Genomic DNA, 24,120 nt, shown 5'->3' on the forward strand with positions numbered 1-24,120 from the left:
TCGTGCATGGGATCGGCGTATTAAAACATGATCATGTGATACACATTTACTGTACTTTATTGGTGATTTATTCGTTGTCATGTCATCAGCGATGAGAGTATACTGAGAGGTCGGATGGAGGTTCCGGTAAGCGTGTGATGCTAAACAAACAAACAAACAGACACAAACAATTATCTTGGAAAATGACAATTAGCTACGGTGTAAGCCTGTCGAGTCCAGATATTTCAAGATGGAGAATTTATAATCTTGTCAGTGCGTGCTATAGGCCGTACAAAGACATGTTGCTCTTGCTGCATTGACAAATGGCGTGTCATCGATCAAATTTAAAGAAGCATCCCTCTATGACAGTATGCTTTACCCGGACGAATGGTGTACTTATAATATTCACGTCAAAGATGCTGTATTTACTGATTGCAATGTAGATTAATCTGCATTTTGTTGTTAGCAGCTCTGTTGTTATGATCATTATGGTTATGTGGCAAAAGATCGGCAACTCGGCCTGTGGAATGCACGGTCCTTGACCAATAAGATTCATGCAGTTACTGATTTAGTTGTAGACAATAAGCTTGATGTCGTAGTCATAACTTAATCATGGCTCTCTCTGGGGATAGGAGTAGAGATGCTTACGCTTTGGCAAATCTTAGATCATCTTTGCCTAATTATGATTTTACTCGTCAACCCCGTGTATCTTCTAGAGGTGGTGGCATTTTTGTACTTTATAGATCGACAGTACGGTGCACTGTTAATACAAACCACACTTTTTCTTCATTTGAGCTGCTTGATCTAACACTTAACCTTACTTCATCCTCTGCAGTTAGGTTATATTGTATCTATCGTCCTCCTCCTTCTACAAGTGACAGTTTCTCAAGTCGGACCTTCTTGGAAGAGTTCCTCACTCTTCTTGAAGGCGCAAGTGTTAGTGATTACTTACCTGTACTCTTAGGTGATTTTAATGTGCATGTAGATGATCCCAATGATAATTTTGCAAAGTCTTTCATGGATGGAGTTGATTCTCTGGGGTTCAAGCAGCATGTCCAAGGTGCCACTCATCGCGCCGGTCATACTCTGGACCTATAATCCATACTCTGCACTAGAGACTCAGACTCTGATATCATCCACCGTGTCAGCATAGTTATCTTCGCTACCTTCAGATCATTCTGCAATTGTTGCCTCAGCAAACCTCACAAGGCCGCAGAATCCCAAGAAACACGTGAGCTACAGAAAATTTCGCAACATCGACATGGACTCTCTACGTAGTGACATTGACTTGTTTGTCAGTTCTTCTCTTGATCTGACTTGTCCTTCTGAAGTTGCTGATCATTACAACACCTGTCTCCGTTCTCTGTTAGATAGGTACGCTCCTCTCCAGGTGAGAACTGTAACGATCAGACCTCAAGCACCATGGTTCAATGACGAGATTCGAGAGGCAAAGAGGAGACGACGCCGGGCAGAACGTCGAATGATCAAGTCAGGACTTTGTTTTGATCGGGAACAGTATCGTTACGAGTGTGAATCTACGAATGCATCTTCAAGGCTAAGTCAACTTACCTTAAGAATCTCATCGCTGATGCTGACACCAAGAGACTATTCAGTCTTGTGAAATCACTCTCCTCATCAAATCACTCACTGATTCTTCCTGAACACTCGTTGGACTCTGAACTTGCAAACAAATTTGCAAAGTTTTTTGCTGAGAAGGTATCCAACGTTATATCTGCCTTCCCCGACTCTGTTCCAGTGTCATCAACCGCAGCCTTGGTTGGTCCATCTCGGTTTCAACTGTCAGAATTCTGTCCTGTATCTGATCTGGAAGTTAAGGAACTTATCGCATCACTACCACCGAAGTACTGTAAATTGGACCCAATACCTACCTGGTTGTTGAAGGACACGCTGGATGATATTCTTCCTGTCATTACCAAGTTGTTCAACCTCTCTCTGTCCACTGGTCTCGTCCCAGAACCATTTAAGTCATCTCTACTCCTCCCTCTCCTGAAGAAGTCTTCACTTGACCCAAATGAACTCAACAATTATAGACCCATCGCTAATCTTCCATTTTTGGGTAAGGTCTTGGAGAGGATTGTGTCATCACAACTCAAAGATTACCTTGAAAGATCCGGCATGTTTCCTATTTTTCAATCCGCATATCGAAATCATCATTCCACAGAAACTGCCTTGGTTAAACTTCTCAATGATCTTCTACTGGCCGTAGACAAGGGAAATGAAGCAGCGTTAATACTTCTGGACTACACAGCTGCTTTTGACACTATTGACCACAGTGTGTTACTTCGCCGCCTTGAAAAAGACTTCTTGATATCCGGAATTGTTCTTGACTGGATCCGTTTATATCTTCACAGCCGTACTCAACGAGTCATCATCAATGACACGCTGTCTTCACCATTCCCCCTGACCTGCGGGGTTCCGCAATGTTCTGCGGTTGGGCCACTCCTTTTTCTTCTATATACCAGTCCATTGTCCAAAGTCATTGAATCCCACCAAGGCGTTCAGCATTTGGTGTATGCTGACGACACACAGATTTATGTTACACTCAAACCAAATGAGAAGGCTGAAGCAGCTCAAAAACTTCAGAACTGTCTTGAGGACATCAAAATCTGGTCCTCAAACAATAAGCTTTGCCTCAATGAACAAAAATCAGAGATGATCCATATATATTCCAAACATAGAAACACCAATTCATTTCCAGATTTAGTTTCTGATAATGTTTCTACCAAGTGTAGTGAATGGGTACGCGATCTTGGTTTGATCATTGACAAAAACCTTACCCTTCAACACCACATTAAGCACATTTGTAAGGCAGCATCTTTTGGATTGTTCAAAATTGGGAAGATGAGGAAACTACTTGACCGACCTACAACTGCCAAATTAACTCATGCATTTGTTTCTTGTCATCTAGATTATTGCAATTCCATATTTTCTAACCTCCCTCAGACACATATATTCCCACATCAACGGGTACAAAATTCTACCGCAAGACTTGTCTCCCTCTCCAGGAAATCCGAGCCCATAACTCCAATCCTCCGTTCTCTCCACTGGCCTCCCATACGTCACCGCATATCTTTTAAAGTTCTTAAAGTGCAAGCCCCCAGGTATCTCACAGATCTTGTTTCTTTACGTTCCATTACTTCCTCAAGATCCCTGCGTTCATCATCTACAATGCAATTGACTCCTGGACCACGTACTTCCACAAAATACGGTGATCGTGCTTTTTCTACAATTGCCCCTTCTCTCGGGAATTTTCTACCCGCCTATATGCATCAAGCCACTTCCGTTAATCAGTTTAAGATTTTGCTGAAGACTTATCTTTTTAGTAGATAGTCCTTTGGAATAGTCCAGTTGTGGGTCGGTTGATGGAGGTGCACACTGATTTCGACTTTTATTATTTATCGTAATTATACACTGTATCTATTTTTTTTTTTGTATTTTTGTACTTGTATTTTGGTATTTTTGTATTATTCTGGTATAAATATTAATTTTTCCGGAAAACTATGCGCATAGAAACATCTGTATTAAGCGCCTTATAAATGATTATTATTTATTTATTTAATTTTTGCGTGTTTCTTTTTCTTTCAAAACGTTTGGGCCAAGTGCGTGAACACATGTAAAATTATGAACACCTCTAACAGATTGGTTTAATTTATTGCACACACTGAAATTGTTCGTTGTACCAATAGGTTTTGTTATACAACTTGACTTGCAGAAGACCTGATAAAAATCATGGTCACTTCAAAGTTATGAGCTTATTGCCATTGATTTTGGAACTCATACATGTAGTTAATGAAGTTCATTCTAAGCTTTTACAACATTGTAAGTTTTATCAGGGAGGTGAGTTTCCTCTCACCTCCCTGGTTTTGTAAAGGAAGGTGTCTCAGTGTAGCCAGCGAGCAGAGAATTCTTGGAATAGCCTTTGTACTGATGCTGTCGAGGCAACATCAGTTAACGCCTTCAAGTCTAAGTTCAATGATCACTGGAAACAGAAGAATAATAAATTTAATTCAGATCGCGTAAATTGACCACCCCGTGGGTACATCACATTGAACTCTTCAGGCTCGGGATTGGATCTGTTGAATAGCCTTCTACAAGTCTGACATACTTGGCATCATCATATTATAGGTAATTCAGGTTTGAAATTCAGTTTTACTGAAATGAAGATCAAACAATAATGACACCAGTCTAAGTTTACAAGACATTAGTGGGTAATAAATGCAAATAGCCCGCTGCATTACGAACAGAACAACACGGAGCAGGAACCTGCTTAGTACGACGTTCTTGAGAATCAGGTTGAATAATTCTTTGTCGTATTTAGACTTCTTGGAGGTCTCATGAAGTCTTTTGTCTCAAATTTCATGGACAGGAAAGATACCAAAGCAATTCATACAGTGTTGCCGTGGTTGGTTGGGAAACAATACATTGTATTTACACATAATGTCATCACTCGTTATTTGTTACTGGATGAAAGGGAAATTAAGAATAAATGTTTTCGAATGCAAATCATGAATGGGTCTAAGCAACAGCTGTGTAGTTCAATTAATTTTGATTCACTAGATGAACAGCTATACGGGAAAAAAAAAGTTCCAATTGGTGTGATATAGCTTTGAATTAAATACATTGCATTATACCTGTGTGTGTTATGTATGAATGTGTGGGTGTATGAATGTTGTGTATTTAACCTGGGTATGGTCTAGGGGTGAGTGTGGAATAACATTGTATGAGCCCCTACTGGGGGGACGGGGGGGGGGGGGGGGGGAATCATGAGCCCCCCCCCCCCCCCCCCCCCAGCCCCCACCCCACCCCATTCCAAAAGGGTGATGTTCGTTATTCCGAAACGCTTTAATTTCCTTGTACCTATGGGTGTTCGTTTTTCCGAAATGAAAATAGGGTTTGCCAATCCAAACGTTTATGGGGTTATTCCGAAGGATTCTTAGTCAGAAAATGAAATGAGGTTCGTTATTCCGAAGGTTCAACAGTCCGAAATAAACCTGATTATACATGTAATAATGTTCGTTAGTCCGGATGTGGAAAGGGATTCGCACTAACAAACCTTCGGAATGACGAACCTTATTGCGTTTTCGGATAAACGAACTTTGGGAAAAGCGATTGTCTTTTTACTTCTTTTTCGGATGAACGAACCTTCAGAGTAACGAACCTCGGCTCACATTCGGATTAGCGAACCTTCGGAATAACGAATCTTCGGAATAACGGAACGTAACCCCCCAAACTGCTTCGGGCGTGCCTGAAGTCTGTCCACGTGACGTTGGCCTCCAGACGCCAGCTTACAGCAACACGTACCGTCCTGAATCAAAACGTCACACGCCCCCTTAATGCAGAGTGACATAGTTACTATGACCTGCCAGGGGCGGATCCAGGAATTCCATAAAGGGGAGGGGGCGGAAAAATATTTCTTGTGCCCCACTTCCGGGTTTAATCAGCTGACAAGCAATATTATTTTCTGGTGGACAAAATCAAAGGGGGTGCGCACACGCCCATTTCAATTTTTATTTTTACTTCTTATACTTTAAAGGAGGGCGCGCCCCCGGTGACCCCCCCCCCCCCCCGTATCCGCCACTGTAGGCTATGGTATTGGTCCTATCTCGTTGACAATGCAGTGTTTGTACAGGTGGTACTCGGAGCAAACTAGAGGCCAGCATTGAATATCTCCCGAAATCAGATTTTCTTCCGTTCACGATGGCCACGCTATCAGTTTTCGATTATGTTGTTTTCGCGCTCGTTCTCGTTCTATCCGCCGTCATCGGCCTTTACCACGCGCTCACGGGAGGCAAGCAGTCGACGACGGAGGAATTCTTCGTAGCCGATCGTAAGATGAACCCGGTGCCCGTCGGTTTCTCGCTGCTTGCCAGCTGGATTTCGGCGATCGCCATCCTGGGAAATCCAGCCGAGACATACTCCTTTGGGACCATGTACTGCTACTCCGTGCTCATCTTTCCAATAACCATGCTCATTACCGCACACATTTATGTCCCACTCTTCTACAACTTAAAGCTCAGCTCTATTTATGCAGTGAGTGTCTGTTTTTTGTCCGTTTTGTTTTGTTCATGTTTTCTTGTTTGTTTGTTTGTTTTTGTCATGCTATTAACTTGCAATTTCTGTACGTGTTTCACAGTATTTTCTTCGAGCTACGCATTGCAGAAGAAAAGAAGAATGTCATAATTATGTCATAAACAACACAGACAACTTCTACATGAATCGACAAGTATATCGCAAGCATCTCATTAAAAATGATATACGTTTAAATGCTAGTATTTCTTTTACGTATAGAATTAATAAGAACAATTGTATAATATAAAGGTAAAATAAAATACAGTATAACTTGTCAAGTGAAAATGTATCTGCTTTGACTACTACATCGTATAATTTCTAATAAAGGGCGCCTTTGAATTTGTAGTCAGATTATTCTACAAAAGATATAACACTCGAAATGGTGAGATGTGTAGAAACAAGAAAAGGAAAAAGACACAGTCTCAGATTTATCTACTTAATTTTTCATCAGTATCTGGAGATGAGATTCAATTGGACTGTACGAGTCATTGGGTTAACCCTTTTCCTAGTCTACATGGTAAGCTATCTTTTTTTTTCTCTCCCTAATCTCTTTCTCTCTTTGATACTTATTATGATATATGTAAGTATGATAATAATAATAATATATATATACACATATATATACATATATATTATATATATAGATGTATATATGATTTCTTTTTAGACTTAAAACAACATATCTGCTCGTGTTGGAAGCATTATTCCCGTCACTTATAGATTGTGCGTGAAAAAGGAAAGAGATATTACATGCTTATTTACTAGTAATCTCCTGATTCCTCGGACAAGGCTAGCAAAATTATGATAAGTAAAAACAACACGAAATCAGCAATGATTACATGTTATTAGTACCTATGGAGGTATACTCTAAAAGCACCATCTTTACCCCCTGTAAACAGGATTAATTATCTAAGTGAGATAAAGAAGAAAAGAAATAAAAAACCATGCAACAACTCTATATATCAGGTAATCGAAGGATTTTGAAACAAAGTAATCTGTCAATTTATGGCCTTTCATTTTCATTTTCGGCATGCTGCAAATTGTATAGAACTAACAACGCAATGGATCGCTTTATGTAAGAAGTGTTGGGTTTGAAAGTTCGAAATCGTTATCACACTTTGACAGTTTGAGCTAGCCTTTGTCCGATGTAGGCTTATACTTGTAGCCCAAAGATCACAGATTATTCTTCACTCAATCATAAAACATACTAAGTACTAAGTCTGCCAAGTTCGGATGCAAACATTTCCGAGGCTTTTATAGAACGTTGAAGTGTTTTTACAGCTTCGAGTAAATAATGATGATGTTAGATAAATACCACATCATTTTGAAGTTCTTCTTTCATATATGATCATGATATAAAAATCGAATATAGGCTTTGCAGGCCCTACATAACTGAAGGTTCATTTTTGAAAAGTTTTTTTTTTCCTTTCAAAACCAATTAACATCGATTCGATATCTTTGATTTGTCGCAACTATCGGCAGTAGTATGTCGAAATTTCTTCATTTGTATGCGTGTTGTATGTGTGATAATGTATGCCCGTAGAATACCTAAACATTCTTTTCACTTTTTTATTGGAATCCTATAACAGAACCCCAGCTTTGTTGCTCATGGGGTAGAACACACTCATGTAGATCAAGAACTAACGTAATGCCGTAGTGAAATACGCAATCAAAATTAATGGCTCAGTGTAGTGTAGAAGGAGATGAAAATAAAACTCATGGCATCTCTTGTTATTATTATAATAATGTACACTATATTTCTGGCACCCATACAAGCAAATTATCGAGCAGACTATTCTAAATGTCGCAACTCTACCGTAGCTTGGTGTCACCGATCATACTGTCGATGTATAGAAAAACTGAAGTATTCATCCAAAAAAAAAGTTCACAATTCACGCACACATATTTCATGGCGCATTCATTCTATTCTCCCATTCTATGATACAACGAAAGCCCCATAGCTTTTAAGAATAAACAAAATTGGCATAAAATGAAAGAAAAAAGAAGAAATCGATGACTTCGCGGAGGTAACTGTGAGTTTACTTCGTTTATCTTGTGAAGGTGATGTACATGTCAGTTGTGCTCTACACACCATCATTAGCAACAAGTGCAGGTAAGAAGGATCACTTGAGAATACAAAGACTACATTATTGATGAATCATAAAGTATGCTGGATTTACAGTGCGTGCTAAGGAAGTCTGGATAAATTAACAATACTGGAGGTCAAGTTTAAATCAAGTGCGTGGAAAAGAAAAGTGGAAAAAATGGTGAAGCTCAAGGGGAATATCTTTGGTTGGTTTGGCAAAACTGTTTTCTTTGTTGTTAGTTGGTCGAAACTGAAATACTATGAATATGATATTTCTCGAAAAAAAAACGGCGTCAAACTTCAGAATCCACGCAGCAAATCTCTCTTAAAACACTCTCTATGAAGTTGTGCAATTGAACTATGTCTTCTACTAAGAAAACCACAATCAATATCATAAGTAGGTTTCAGCTGTGAAATCTAGTGTACCATTCAATGTCTACAGAATTAACAAGTCGTGTTGTTAGGCCTACTTATGTAACGCCATAAATCTTACGAGTTCGAAGTTGCACTGTTGTTCTTGTGAGGTCATCCCACTACACCGACACCCTCGAGTCATACAGCCCACGAGTTCGACGTGAAAACAGGTCCATGAGTCATACGGCTCACGATTCATACAGCCCATGAGTTCGACACTAGGTAAAAACAGTCCACGAGTTCGACAGATATAACACGGGTCTCGTTGGCCTTGTTAGCTTAATGTCGAACTAATGGACTGTAAGACTCGTGGGCTGTATAACACATTGGCTGTATGACTTGTGAGCTGTATGACTCGTGGGTGTCGGTGCACCCGTTCTAATTGGCCTATCATCTATAGACTGCATTATCAGTTTAAAAGAAATATCGTAGTAAAACAAACGAATAAAGGATATCACGATCAACGATCATAGCTTTCATTCTGTTCCTTAATGTTTAGCTGTCATCCCTATCCAATTGTTTAGATGTCTTTCTGAACACGTCTTGACAAGCAACTGCTCTGTTTTGTGATATGATATTCTCACGACCGATCCCTTTAATATCTGCAGTGACTGGTATGGACTGGTGGCTAATAGTTCTCCTCATCGGTGCTTTATGTACCTTCTACACAGCCTTAGTGAGTGTGACTATAGTTGGTTTTTTTATTGCAATCATTCGATCTGATCACACGAAACTATGAGCAATGACCTGTGGAAAGTCCACTGTACTGATACTTGTATGCACATGTGCCATGTTCTGGAACTATTTGCTTGCCATATCACATAGAAATGCTATTCCCTGCTGTAGGTCATTATTGAAACAATCGACATAATATTTCATGGGGTGTATCAGGAAAACAAATACAGTCATAAACAGCTCAAATAAACTGCCGTATAAACTGCCATATTTTGTTTGAATGTCACGCTCCACTATCATTGTTTTGTGATAAGCAAAAACGAAAAGCCCATATACATTTATCTTGCATAAGGTCAGGCATTTAGAAAAGAAATGAACATTGTTCCCCTTCTGAACTGATTTTGTTTCCGCAAAAGCCTTAAATTGAGAACTTGGATGGTGCTAACGTTCGAATTTCGGCAAGTCATAATACAGTGTATGTAAAATTACATGTTTTTCTCTTCATGTATAGTGTATATGGATCTTCATACGAACACTCATCGCTAATTAGAGTGATAAGAAAATTGCGGTGATGTTATGTTACCACCATTCACAATCACTATGGCACAGTCTAAAATGAATAACCACGTAGTACACAACAAGTCTTTTTAGTGAAATCCACGTCCTATTATGAAATTGTAAATTATACTTCTTTGAATTCTGTATACCACCCATTTCCAACTTCGGTTCAAGCTAGTTCTTTTCTGTTTATCTTTATCAAATTATAACGTTACAGAATTCTATCAAGTGCAGATAATGATTAGGGTCTCTATCTAAATTGATGTAGGGGCTACATTAAGTGATACATTGATACATACGTTCGAACATATACAATGTAGGAAAATGTAAAGAAAAATGCAAGATCATATTAAATGTACACAAAGAGTAGATATTACACTTAACGTAAAGTTTAAGAGAGATATTTATAACGCATGGTGCAAGGGAACATCTTTGTATACGCAAAGCTTTACTAGGGAGATGGCCTCAGGTGTATAATGTGAGTGGGTTTTTAATTCTGAAGGGGTTGTAAATCGTACCTGACAACCATCATAAAAACATGTTATCCAAATAATCAAACGACACAACAAACAATAAATAAATGATGTGTATGAAAACAAACTTTATTCGACAGCCCCTCAAAAAAAAAAAAAAATGAAGAGGACAGAATTGAACATTTTCATTTATCCAGTCGCTATTATGTTAATTCACATAATATACCAAAATTTCCCAAACTAATTGACTGTGTGTAAATAATACATTCAATCTCTGCTCATTTTTATGTAATTCCACCCCCCTCCCCCCAAAAAAGATGAAATAGATTTGATTCTTATAAATCAGCATCTATACATGTAGAACTAAAACTCAAAGGACTCAAACTTCTTTTTTTGTGTGTTCAGAACTAAAATTCAATGTTCTAATTCATTCCAATACAACATAGCAAAAAAAAAAAAGTGATTGTCTTTTTAGTCTTCTTACCTTCAAGTTCAAACAATTTTAGGGTTTTTTTCCGTCATAAAGCGAATGTTCTGTATAGGGCGTTGACAATGGTAATGAAATAGATGGGTTTACTGTCAGATGATCCCCGTTTAATGTTTCAGCGCTACAATGTAACAGTCTTTAAAGTAGAAGGAAGGGGGGGGGGGTCGATTACTGTCACCAGGTATCATGCCGCTGATCAATATCCAACACTTGATTCTCCCCAAGGGTGGCATCAAGGCAGTCATCTGGACCGACGTCTTCCAGGCTGTGGTCATGATCGGCTGTCTCCTAGTCGTAGCCATCTACGGCGTCGTGAAGAAAGCAGGGTTCTCGACGATCTGGGCGATCAACGAGAAGGGAGGACGAATCGTCTTCGATGAGTAAGAAAAGACTTTCAAGTACATGCAGTCGATCTGTCAATAGCGGCCACCCAGTTGAGCCGAAAAAAGTTGCCGTTATAAGCAGGTGGCCACTATAGACAGAGTCTTTGAAATGGCTTTCATTGGGGGGGGGGGGGGTGTGAGGGTTGTGTGTTTTTTTTTTTCGGCAGGTTTGACCGTATTAATTAGATATCTACAGACTACAGCTATATTACCGTTGTCTTGCAGGCAAGATATACACACCTACGGAGAAACACGTGATTAAGAGAGAATGGAGTCACATTTTACCTATTCTCCAGGTATAGAGAACGCTACACTTGACACTAAATTTGCAATGATATTTTGCAATTGTTTGTGTCTAATGAAAGCTAAAGGGAAAACACAGTTCATGTGCGCCTGTCAAAATGTCGAATTTTACACTTTAATGTACAATTATGCAGACGATGTGTCAAAGAACGTTAAAGTAATACATTTTCAGTTTGGTAGTGACGAAAATTGCGAAATATCATCCAAAACGTTCGCAGGAAGAACTACAGTCTTAAAAGAGCCCGATCGTGGTTGTATACTTATTTCTTTATAATAGATTATCAATAATCGTCAAATCGGGACACAACAGTATCCACCGATCTTCCTTGCTATAAAAATCGAATCACATGCAGCTTGTTGGAAAATTCGATTACAATGGCATCACGATTGATCATCACCAACGTTTTACCTATTCATGGGGAGGGCACTTCAGGAATAAAAAGTCTTATGCTTACGATCGAAATTATGCAACCTACTCTTTTGATTTTTAAAAAAAGGTCTACTTCAAAACAACTCATTACCCTTGCAAATCGCGTCAGCCAGACAAGTTTCTTGGTAGACCCATTCGATGTAATGTATTGTAGGCGACTTCCAAATGGCGGAAGATATTATTTTGAGACCCTTATGAGAACTATGTTTTGGTTTTATTTGCAAACCATGAGTCCTTGTAGACTTTTGCCACGCATCACTTCTACATCCTATATACACTTTCTCTTGCGTCAGCATCCGCGTCGACCCGACCGTCAGGCACACAGTGTGGTCACTGCTGATTGGTGGAAATTTCACCTGGCTTTCAGTCTTTGCGGTCAACCAAGTGTCCATACAGCGTTACCTCAGCTGTTCATCTCTGAAGACAGCTAAATCGTGAGGTTTTATTCTTCCTTTCTTCCTCTCTCTTGAAAGTGGGGATCCTTCATTTCTCCCCATTACATGCTCTTCTTTTTATACTGATATCAAAGAAGTGCTAGTGAATCATTCGATATAACCATGGTACGAAATACAATCCAGTTATAAGTTCAAGAAAATGTCATGCTTTCATCACTCTTTCCATTACTGGGCTTTTTCTACGCGTGTATATACGTGCGTGCGCTTTCTATTCTGACACATTTTACGTTCTGTTTTAAACCACAAAATGAGCCTCCAAGAAAATTAAAAGGTAGAAAATATAAATACAATCTGTCACTCAATATTGAGCAACAATGATATATTTTCATCTTTATACATTTCATATATATTTTATGTATATTTCATTATTGGGAGATTGAGATAGTTTTATTTTGTTCTATACAATTTTATTTTTCACTCCTGAGTGTAAGGAACATTTTTTTTAAGTGATGTGAACATGGTACGTTATACTTTCACCTTTCTTTCCTTTTCCGTCTTTAATTTTTGTTGTTCATTATTGATATAAGCAGATATATAGTATCTTTTGTCTCATGTAATTTTGCAATCTATATTGTGCTCTATGAAACGCATTCAACTTTAAGAACCGAGTAGTCAAAGCAAGCATTGCTTTTTTTCTGTTGTTGTTGTTGTTGTTGTTTACGGGTTCCATTATATTTCACATTCTTATTCGTAATGGATTCAAGCCTAATCGTTCCTACATTTACTTAAAGATATAAACTAAACTTGTATTGTCTATTTGCTCTTTCATCGCATTTATATTTTGTAGCTGTACGTTTCTATCTTTTTTTTAATGTAATCTGATGACTTTGATATTGTTTCTGTCCTGTGATATGCATCGCTTTTGGTTTTTGTCATGAAATATGAGAAATGACTTCACTTCAAGTCAGTTCAATGAGATTACATTCAATATAAATCTACAGCAACTAGTGCACTATTCCATTATTTTACTGCCTATTTGCTCAAGTTTTCCTTAATTACGAACAAGTTTGTTTTTGCTAGACATCTTCTATCTTCTAAATATTTTCTAGAACTTCGCTGGTAGGAATCCCCCTCTACATGTTGTTTTCGTCACTCTCCTTATTTTGTGGCCTCGTGATTTACGCCTTCTATGCCGACTGCGACCCTCTAGAAGCCGGGTATGTCACATCCTCTGACCAGGTAATATTCAGTAAAAAAATACGAAATTAAGATATTCTTATGTCTTGCTGCTTTTTTGTAGGTCTTTGAAGAGATAGGTACTGGCTTCATAGATCATTGTTTACAGTCTGAGACGTCACCTTGACTTGTTATTGCGTACATTCTCTTCCGTACAGAATGATGGAGTGTTTATGTTTTATATTTTCTACATGAATCATCATACTTGATATTTCAAGGGATATACATTCTAACTCTCTTGACATTTTCGAATCCCGATAGACTATAATAAAAACAGAAGGTACTTAAACTTTCTTTTGAAGTTTTCATAAGCGGATCCAGAGGGGGGCACCCCGGGGGCGGCCCCTCCCTATTTATCTTCTTTTTTTTTTTTTTTTTTTTGGGGGGGGGGGGGGTAAAACAAAAAGAAAAAGAAAAAGAAAAAATGAAAGGGGCGCGGGCGCCCCCATTAGCATTTGATTGAGCGCGGAAGCGGTTTTTTGTTTTGTTTTGTTTTGTTTTGTGTATTTTTTACTCGTCAGTCGATGAAACCAGGAAGTGGCAGCAGAAATATTTCGCCCCCCCCCCCCCTCTTTCGGAATTCGTGGATCCGCCCCTGATTTCTAAAGAATCATGTGTACAGTCTGAGACGTCTCCTTGACTTGTAATTGCCTAAATCCTCTGAAGTACGAAACGACGGAGTATTTCTCCGATATGCGGCTTACGTCATCGGGTTTCTTTCATTTTCTGCATAAGTTATCATACTTGATATATCAGGAGCTACATTCTAACCTTGTTGACATTTTCGAATCTCGATAGACAAGGAGGTACTTGACTTTTCTTTAGATTCGCATAGAAAAGCCTTAACAAAGCGTATTTAACTATTGGTTTTTGTTGTTGTCGTTGTTGTTCCTCTGCTGTTGTCATGTGCCACTTGAATCATCGAATGTCCAATAAGGGGTAACCAAGTCCGTCTGAGAGGAAGTATGGGAACATTCAGCTTTCGAAGGGTCTTCTCATTCCTTATTTCTGTTTGTTTTTGTTTTTTTAGTTTGAAATCTCCCCCTGTTGAAACACGAACGAAAATTTGAAAGAAAGTGACTCCAACTAGAGATTCCGATAGGTCAGCTGACGAGGCACTGTACCCTTGCTGGTTTTCAGTTCAATTCGGTTTAACTCAAACGTTATTTCCAATATCACATTTTTCGATATAGTCCCCAAAAGAAATTTAATACAAAGATATAATAACCTACGTATGTGAAACTGTGTATTCAAAATCGTTTTATTAGAGGAAGAGGGAAGCCCACGTTAAGGAGATGTGGGCCACTCAATTGATTGAACGCTCAGACGAAAGTTTAGAAAGCACACAGGAGCACATGCGCACACTGCACACAGGTATACAGACACTCGTTGAAATAAGGACAATACACACAAGAGGCTTGGACCAGTCCCACAACGTGGCTGAGGTGGTCACGATAGTGACAATAATTCATATCAACACTAACCTTTACTCAAGAAGTGGTCTCTCCAAATCTACATGTCTTTCTGTCCATATGAACAAATAGGTAGGTGTAAAGTTGAATAAATAATACATAGGCACATACTTATATGAACATATATCTATCTATATAATATATATATATATATATATATATATATATATATATACATATATATATATGTGTGTGTGTGTGTGTGTGTGTATGTGTGTGTGTTGTTTGTTTGTTTTTATGTTACAGTTCATTCCAATCTGAAAGGCAGGTGGGGCAGTCCGATGTCAACGAAATATAAAGCACAATAATAGTCTCCTTTCATGTATGGCTGAGGAATCCAAAGGTTAAAGAAGTCAGTCTAAAAGAGTATAAGTCCTGCAGGGGGTTCAAAGTTAAAGTGAAAACTCAGCAAACAGTGATGAAAAAAGGTTGAAACGAGAAAAATGAGTGGATATTCTGATGACGACGTAGCTCTGCTTTCTTCTTGCATTCCAGTCGATCTTCCATGCCATTTCCCCCAATATCTGGCAGGAATTCCAGGAATTCTAATCTGACAGGATTATTTCGTTATACTTTCTCCCACTTCTTTCCCATTGCAGCTTCTCTCGTACTATGTACTGAATGAACTTGGCTTCATACCGGGTCTGTCTGGACTTTTCGGGGGCGCCATTCTAAGTGGAACACTGAGGTATAAAAAAAAACAATCACTCCCTAAGAATTTTCCTTATAATTATACGCTTGTCAAACTGCATTTCAAATGATGACACATTTGCTCCTGCGACAATTGCTTCAGTCTTGTTTTCTCTAAGGATTTATAGCGTTATAGGGTTAAGATTATGATAGGGTTTTAAGTTTATTTTTATGTGAGGATTAGGATTAGGTAATGATGAGGTCATGTTTGTAGGTAGGTTTTATGTTTGGCTTAGCGTGCAGATAATTGATGGGAGCGACTGTCGCAGGAGCAAATGTAATGGAACCATTTCAAACATTCCTATATCACTTTAATTACTTACTTACTTTATCATCACACATCTAGATCATGCCCATGCATACCACTGTGCTCCAGCATTATTTACATGTATTGATATCAAAGCTGCTGGAGTAAGCGTTTCATTTTAAGTGTCATCGATTCTGTATGTAGCTGGCTTTTATGTTTTTCTTTGTTTAATATGTTTATTACTCACACCCTGCATCATTATGATTATCACATTTCTTTTTTTAGTGTGTGTGTGCGTGCTTGTGTGTGGATGTGTATGTATTACGTTGATTTAGTTGACTGTTTGAATGAGTCGAATGTATTCGTTTCATTGTGAAAACGATGGTGACATCAATTAGAATTCCAATAAAAGTATCATTCAAAAAGTATGTGTGTAATTGACTACCGATATCGCAAATTTCAACATCGTTGTCAAATACCCTTTCCTTCATTCTCCTTGTTATCATGTGTGTGTTTGCAGTTCGGTCTCGTCGGGCCTCAATTCTGTGGCTGCTGTCACTGTCAAAGACATCGTGAAGGTCATCGTGAAGGACATGACGGACAAACGTGAAACGGTGATATCAAAGATCATTGGTAAAGTGATCGTATGTCATGTAAAATGAATAGGCCTTCCTTTGCCATAAAGTTTTTTTCCTTAGAGTAAGAAAGATAAGTTTGATGAACCGAAGTAAAGGGACGAATGATAACTACGCTATGGCCTCTTAGCCGGAGAAGAGAGTGAGCTTGAACAATATTATGTCAATAGAGAAACACAGACTAACTTGACTGTTGTAGACATTACGTGTTACGATGCTATTGTTATTTTTGATTTTACTAAAAGATCGTTTATATAGCAGTCGACCAACTCTTACAAAAAAAATAACCAAACAAAAACAAATGCCACCAGTTTATTTAGTGATTGCAAAAAGTATGTTGCTCCCAGACTCTCATGAATAACATGGTTACAAAACATTATTCCGAAGGTTCGTTATTCAAAGGTTCCATAATCCGAAAAAGAAATGCTAGTAAGCCATCTCGAATGTACGTTGATCCGAAAATGAAAATAGGCCCGTTAACCCGTTAATCCGAAAACGAAATATCTTTCACAACTCCGACGGATTGTTTTGAAAGCACTCTTCTTTTTTTTTTCGTTTTAGGATTGACGAACCTTCGGAATAACAAACCTCATTTCACTTTCGGATTAACGAACATGTAGATGCTGGGAATTTGTGCTTTTCGGAATTAAGAACGTCACCCGAAAACTGAAGAAAGCACGTGACGCTCCAAACTTTTTTAGTACAGAATGATAAACATTTATAACGTTGTCTCAGTTTATAATCTTAAAACGACTCTCAGTTTTGTGTTGTTGTTTTTTTTCTGGTGATTGGTAAAGTTTTCACTTTAAAGCTTCAAACTGATCTCGATGAACTTCATCTATATGTGCATCTAAGTGTATGTTTTTGTTTAATATCTAAACTATAGTGCACATTAATTTAGTTACTATCTAGTTGTCAGAATGTCGCTTTCTATGTGCAGTTACAGAAAGGCTCTCTACAACCCACACAATTATTTTCTCCTGCAATTTTTTTTTGTTTTTTAGATACGAGCAAACTAAATTTACTTCGGCGTAAGACAAAGACGTATGATTTAGCCAACAGTAAACATATACTTCTTCATACTAAGTCACAAAAGCCTGTATGCAGGAAGAAGAGAATAAGAGAGAAACAAGAAAAAAAAAAGAAGAGAAAAGAAAAACAGAGAAGGCCGTTACAGGAAATGAAAAGCAGGCTAATTAACTGTAAACACTTCACAAGGTACCTTTATTTTGTGGTTTCTGATTACTTTATTTCGTGCCAAATAAGAAAAATAATATGTTATTCAGCAGTATTGAAGAAAATACATTCGCACTATTCTTCTGAAGCCGTCTTCTAAATTACAATGAGTTAAATCTAGTAAAAACAGCACCTCTAAAGTTTCAACAGTGAGGGCGTCTGCGTGCAGTCTACTCAAGAGTCCATTAAAGATACTCTCGTCTGCTCCAGAGCTCCTATTTTATACTAACATGCACTCATTGCCGTCAGTTTCCATATGGGGGCAAAATTAAAGACGGAATTATTGATCCACACCCACACTTTCACAAGAGAGAGGAAAACCACACCATTATACTTCTGTTCTTTTTGGTGTTGAATATCATGTATGTACGTTGCAAATCGATTTTCTTGTGACACCTTGTACGTATCCACCTGCTTTCACGTTGCAGCCACCTCATACGGAGTACTTTGTGTTGCCCTGGCGCTCGCCGCCTCACAGATGGGGCCCGTCCTCCAGCTTGCGATCACGCTCATGGGCCTCATCGGGGGTCCTCTGCTGGGCGTATTCACTCTCGGTATCTTTTTCCCATGGGCCAACTCAAAGGTATATAATAGATATAGCGGGCGCCTTCCACGTGTTTAAAAAAAATGGGTGTTTGAATGAAATGCAATCAGTGTACGAGTTCATTGCCAGCTATCAATCAAATTGCTTTCTTAGTGTCCTCCAAAATGGTGCTGTGTGCGGCGGCAATATTAGTATCACATCCATATCATGACAATATCCGGACAAAAAAAAAAAACATATATATGTATATACATATATATATATATATATATATATATATATATATATATATATACATATATATATATGTATATACAAATATATATATATATATATATATATATATATATATATATAAAGCCCTTGAATAGTGCACATAATGACACTCTCTTGTTATTCATTTGTTTTTGTTCGATTAATGTTTTCAAGTATATCATATCACATTAAATTGCATGCTTTACTGCTGACATTGCTTATCTCTAATGCCATTGTCTACACAACGTCTCCCTAGAGCTGGATTAAGAGTTTGTTCGCATCGTTTGCAGAGAATATATTAAAATACACACACACACACACACACACACACACACGCACAAACGATGCGAACAACAGTATACATGTATTACATGAATATATATGTTGTTGTTTTTTTTCTTTTTGGTTTCCAATTAGGGTGCCATCGTTGGATCACTCTGTGGAATAGGGATGGCTCTTTGGATAGGAGTTGGCTCGTTCTTGGACCCACCGGACAAACCGAAACTTCCAGTGTCCACTGACGGCTGCCTGGCAGCGGAAAATGTGACCACGACTAGTGCCCTCCCCACAACTACTGATCCATATGAGTTAATGACAACATCTCATGGCAGTAGTTCGTCATAGTACGTCTTTGAGAGATTGAGCATTTATAGAGTCGCTTGATAATGTGTAGGCAGGAATAAAAAATGTCGATAAGGATGTATATAGTCCTACTTCATTCATCATTCGACCTATTTGAGAATAGAATAAGAGTAAGCATTATATAGGATAACAAAAATAACTGATAACTTCATGCCTGTTCAGTTGCTTTGTACATTTCATGCCGGCATTGTATTTAGTTGAACAAGGCATAAACTTTTGCAGTTTTAATCTATGTGATGGTAGAGGACAACGTTTTTATGTTAACGACCGCCAAGAAAGTGATGGTATAACGAATAAAATCGTTGCCTCATTCATCGCTATGAACAGTCATACAGTATTTCCAACAAAAAAAAATACAATCGGATTGTCGCATTGAAAACTCCCAATATGATTAAACTATCTAAATACTACTTTAGGGTCTTGAAATATAACATCTTAGCTCTATTTTGCAGAAAACCCCGTTCAATTTGGTTATGCGGTCACAGAGAAATGTGGCTTGTTGTAAAGCATGTCATGAGTCTGATTCTTCCAAGTTTAGCACGTGAATGCTCTTGGACTGTGAACACAATGGACAGAACTTGGAGGGAAGAGATTCCTGACGTGCTCTACAAAATTCCTCATGCACTGAATCAAATCGAATGGGGTTTTCTGTACTATTTTCAAAGTTATCATTGTGGAAGGTCCCGTTGTAGTTTTTTTTTTCGGGGGGGGGGTCATACGGTAGTTTGGTTCTGATCTGATCTAGTGCTACTTACAGCGATGTAGTTATTGTTGGTGCACTGGTTCAATTTACAGTCCAAATGTGTATTAACGTAATGATTCTACGCCCAAAATGGGTGGACATTTCGGGAGGTCTTGTTTCCACGACAAAAAGAGCTCGGTGACGCTCCATAAACAACGTCTATCTCTTGTCTGTTCGAAAAAAAGAAATAGAGATGAATTGACAGAAGACGAATAAGACGATTTAGTATACGCCTGTATACATGGAACAGTACTCACCAACAAGTTTTATTTGAAAAAATGAAGCAAATTTTCTTGAAACCGTGCAAAAGAGAATACCGTTATGTTTCTTATGAGTCAGTGTTTGTGTCATCATAACAAACGAAGTACATGTACTGGTAGTCAGGGATCTTAACTGTTGCTCCCAACTCCTTCCGATCCTTGTAGCTCAGGTCACAGCATCACAGACCTGTACCACGTGTCTTACTTGTACTACGGTCTTATCAGCGCCGTCATCGTCGTCTTCGTTGGCCTGCTCTTCAGTTTCCTCACTGGTGGGTATATTATGCGATTACAGCTCAGAAAATGGCGGTAAGCATTACACACGGAGAGATGAATTCCTGGTTGGCGGATCATTGAGAATGATTATAAACACTTATAGGCCTATAGCCCTTTATACTGGCTTTTCAAAACGCATTGATACGAGACAAAGAAATTAAATCGAAATACAAGTAGGAAAAAGAGAAAGAAGGAAGGACTGAGATGCGAGGGAGGTAATAAAACATTTTAGAGTGATGAGGAAAGACAGCTGATAGAAATATCCAGAGTAATACACAAAAGAGCTGAAGGTAAATCACAAAAAAAAACAACTATTCACTCGAATTGCCGACCAGCACGGAAATTCACCTCCATCCAGTTTCAGTGATTTTATTTCCACATAAAGTGATACAAATCAATATACATAACGCATACATTAGTACATTATATTTTAAGGAACTTTGAATCACATAAGTTTCAACAAAACATGGATACAATTATTATGATGATATCAATTTTGTTTGTATATGAATAGACAAGTATGCAATACAATTTTATTTTGTAACTCTGATGTGGAAAAGAGGAATTCACAAGAGAAGCATAGCTTGTAAATTTTGTGAATTACTCACAAAATAAGAAAAAAGTAAAAATTACGGGAAGACACGGGAGATATTATAGTAATTCGCTCATCTGTAAGTCGAAGCCGAAGAATGAAATGTGGTAGTCTATGGTTTCTTTCTCCGCTCAGGCGCCACGGACCCAAAGGATGTTGATCCGCGCCTGCTGTCCCGAGTCTCCCGTACCCTCTGCTGTTGTGCACCCAGTGGCTGCCGCCGGAAGTTGGACTGCAATGTGCTCTACGAAGAAAAGGTGTGTTTAATCACAAGATCAATCATGTAAGACAAGTCCTGTATGCCACACCAGATACCACATTTAATAGTGTAGTGCTGCATATTTTTGTTATCTTTGTTTATTAACATTTGTAGTTTTTCTTTGAAGTTGCTCTTCATTTGAGTTCTTTGTTCTTAATCCATCGATTTTTGTAAATAACTGGTTTCCTTGGCAACTTTTCTGAGGCATTTTAATTTCTAGAATGATGCGTATGACTCTGAAAGTGGTTACAGATCTGTTAAGACCAAATTGCCTGATTCTGTCACCAATTGATAAGTTTTAGTATATTTTCGTGTGTGTGACTGTTTGCAAATTTAAGGAATAAAACAGCTTTACCATACTCTTCCCTAAAATAGAAATATGCATTAAAATTCACATTTTCCAATTTACTTGGGACAAAACTTTTTTTTTTGCAGCCAGTCAACCCAAGGAATCGATACATTAAAGAATCATAACATGTCTTTTTCTCCAAAAACATAATGATTAAACCATACAACTGTACTATCCAAAGCCAAGAGTTTGTCAGATTGTTGTTTCAAGAAAAATAACGCAATCGTATAAGCATGCATGAAATCAGCTTTGCAGAGTGCGAATCAAAATTACCCTAAACATGGATTCGGTTAACGCAGAAAAATTGGTGTAAGACACTCAAAGAAAGCTTGAGGTAATCGGACAATCTTTTAATTGCTAGGTCATTTTATTGTTGTCGCTTTTTCATTTTAATTCAACATTTTTAATGATTCACTTTTCGCTTCAATTTACAATGTTGCACTTTTAAATTTTGATAAATAGTGTGCCGTCCTTTCTGTTCTCGATGAATTCATTCTACAACATTGTGTTGTCACAATTACTACAGTGATAAGAGGCAAAGAAGAACAAGAATTTCTCGAAATTTTATTTTTGTGACCTTTGCACTTTCCTTGACTTGTTAATGAAATAATGTGAAGGCAAATAGTATTCATCATTTCTGAAGAGCTAAAAAGAGCGAGATCAAATCATTTGTTAAAAGTTTTTTTTTAATATCAATTTGTTTTTCATGTCCTTGTGCTATTCCGCGCCTTGCGCACGTTCTGCGTTCTGCACTATACTGTATTCTGCGCCTTGAGCACGTTAGTTATGTGGAATTGGCGCATTATAAGTACCCTGTATTATTATTATTATTATTATTGTTATTATTATTATCATTATTCCATTTACACATTTTTCTAACATGAGATAATGAAATTCCAATAATGATTTTCACGACCTTATTGCATCAACAATACTCTTAAAACATCCGAGTCAGAAATGACCCGGAACTGGGTCCGTTGGGGTCATACACCGTTCCGGGTAAAAAATAACTTGGAATTTGGTCATGAAGACCCCAAATGGGGTCACCCTTACCCAATTTATGACTCTGAATGGAACATATCTGACCCCATTTCTTGTCATTTCTGACCCGGAACGGTGTGTGACCCCAACGGACCCAGTTCCGGGTCAGTTCTGACTCGGATGTTATAAGAGTGAAGCTTGAGCTAACGTATGGTTGATCTGTTACGTCTGCAATACCCTGGTAAATGAGTGCCAGTCTTCCTTTTAGGGTGTAAAATACACTAAAAAAGGTATGATTATATTCATTAATGACAGAGAGCACTGCCGAAGGAAAAGCTTCAGTAATGACACCGATAAAGGGACAAAATACAGATAACATAGATTGTGAAATATTTTGGTCCTCCTTGTCATTTGAACGACATCAACTGTGTCACTGAAATGAATACCAATTTGGAACGGATTCGACGATATCATAAATTATAAAGAAAAAATACATGAAATAACATCTGCTTGAAGTTACATAGCATTGTCATTCAGGGAAACAAATAAATTATCAGATGAGGCTTTCCATTGCATCAGCATGTGCATCCCCCGGAATTCTAAATCCGTGGCGGAGCGTCGAAGGGGACATCCGGGCATTTACCGAAAATGGTATTGGTGCACGAGTTGCTCCAGTCGTTTTATTGCATAATCATCTCTTTGATCTGTGTTTGCATTGTTAACGTCATTTTCAGGCCAAGAGCGATGCCCGGACAGAAACGCCGGACGTGACAAAGAGCTCGAACTTAAACGGAGATGGTCAGACTCGGGACATATTTGTGATCACATCCTCAATATGATATCCTGTTATGACAGGAAGTTGTGAAAAGACGCTGTGTTTATAAGTCCGTTTAGATACACGAATAGGCACAATTATTACAAAATACTCATGTCAGTAAAATTGGATGAATTACGAGACAGTTTTTAAGTCGGTAAAATCATGTAATGTGCATGCCTTCGGAAACCTCAGATTGCCTGGAATGACATTTTCCTCTCTCTGCTTTAACACGATGACCCTGAATGAAAATCAAACTTCTTTGAAAGTCTCTTTCGCATGCGATTAATGTGCTAAAATGATTTTGTATAACGATTATCGTACATCTCTAACTTCCTTGTTAATAACGCTGAAATGGCAATCAGTTCTGTAACTTAAAAATACATAAATTTTGTGTTCTTGTTCTTTAAAATACAAAATAATCTTATACCGACTTATTCAGAATTATTGATATGTAAACGAACTGTAAATTATAGGACACGTTTTTCTTTGAAATGCCCCCTTCAACTTCCCCGCCCAAGGACAGAATATAAAAGAAATTCTTTTGCATATATCGGAGCCAGTTTGTTTAATGCACTCCCTGTAAATGTTCAAACATGTAACACATCCCTTTGTGG

At 38.1% G+C, this 24,120-nt stretch overlaps 1 protein-coding gene across 1 annotated transcript; it reads left to right on the forward strand.

Moving 5' to 3' along the window:
* Nucleotides 1–5,697: 5,697 nt before the first annotated feature.
* Nucleotides 5,698–23,528, forward strand: LOC139734957 (sodium-dependent multivitamin transporter-like). Its single transcript, XM_071645734.1, has 14 exons — nt 5,698–6,030; nt 6,521–6,586; nt 8,131–8,182; nt 9,178–9,245; nt 10,988–11,142; nt 12,172–12,312; nt 13,383–13,512; nt 15,581–15,669; nt 16,439–16,551; nt 18,218–18,372; nt 19,006–19,211; nt 20,398–20,504; nt 21,236–21,357; nt 23,424–23,528. The coding sequence occupies exons 1-14, from the start codon at nt 5,698–5,700 to the stop codon at nt 23,526–23,528; spliced, it is 1,842 nt and encodes a 613-aa protein (XP_071501835.1).
* Nucleotides 23,529–24,120: the final 592 nt, after the last annotated feature.

The sequence above is a fragment of the Diadema antillarum genome, unplaced genomic scaffold, assembly GCF_040938485.1.
Source record: "Diadema antillarum isolate AM-2024a unplaced genomic scaffold, OU_Dant_1.0 seq00000555_RagTag, whole genome shotgun sequence".
Lineage (NCBI taxonomy): Eukaryota > Metazoa > Echinodermata > Echinoidea > Diadematoida > Diadematidae > Diadema > Diadema antillarum.

Bases quoted from the DNA above. Each gene is read 5' to 3' on its own strand.
- LOC139734957 (XM_071645734.1), top strand. From the start codon at position 5,698: ATGGCCACGCTATCAGTTTTCGATTATGTTGTTTTCGCGCTCGTTCTC. The intron at 6,031-6,520 runs GTGAGTGTCTGT...ATTTTTCATCAG, and splicing joins AGCTCAGCTCTATTTATGCA to TATCTGGAGATGAGATTCAA. The intron at 19,212-20,397 runs GTACGTCTTTGA...CGATCCTTGTAG, and splicing joins CATGGCAGTAGTTCGTCATA to CTCAGGTCACAGCATCACAG.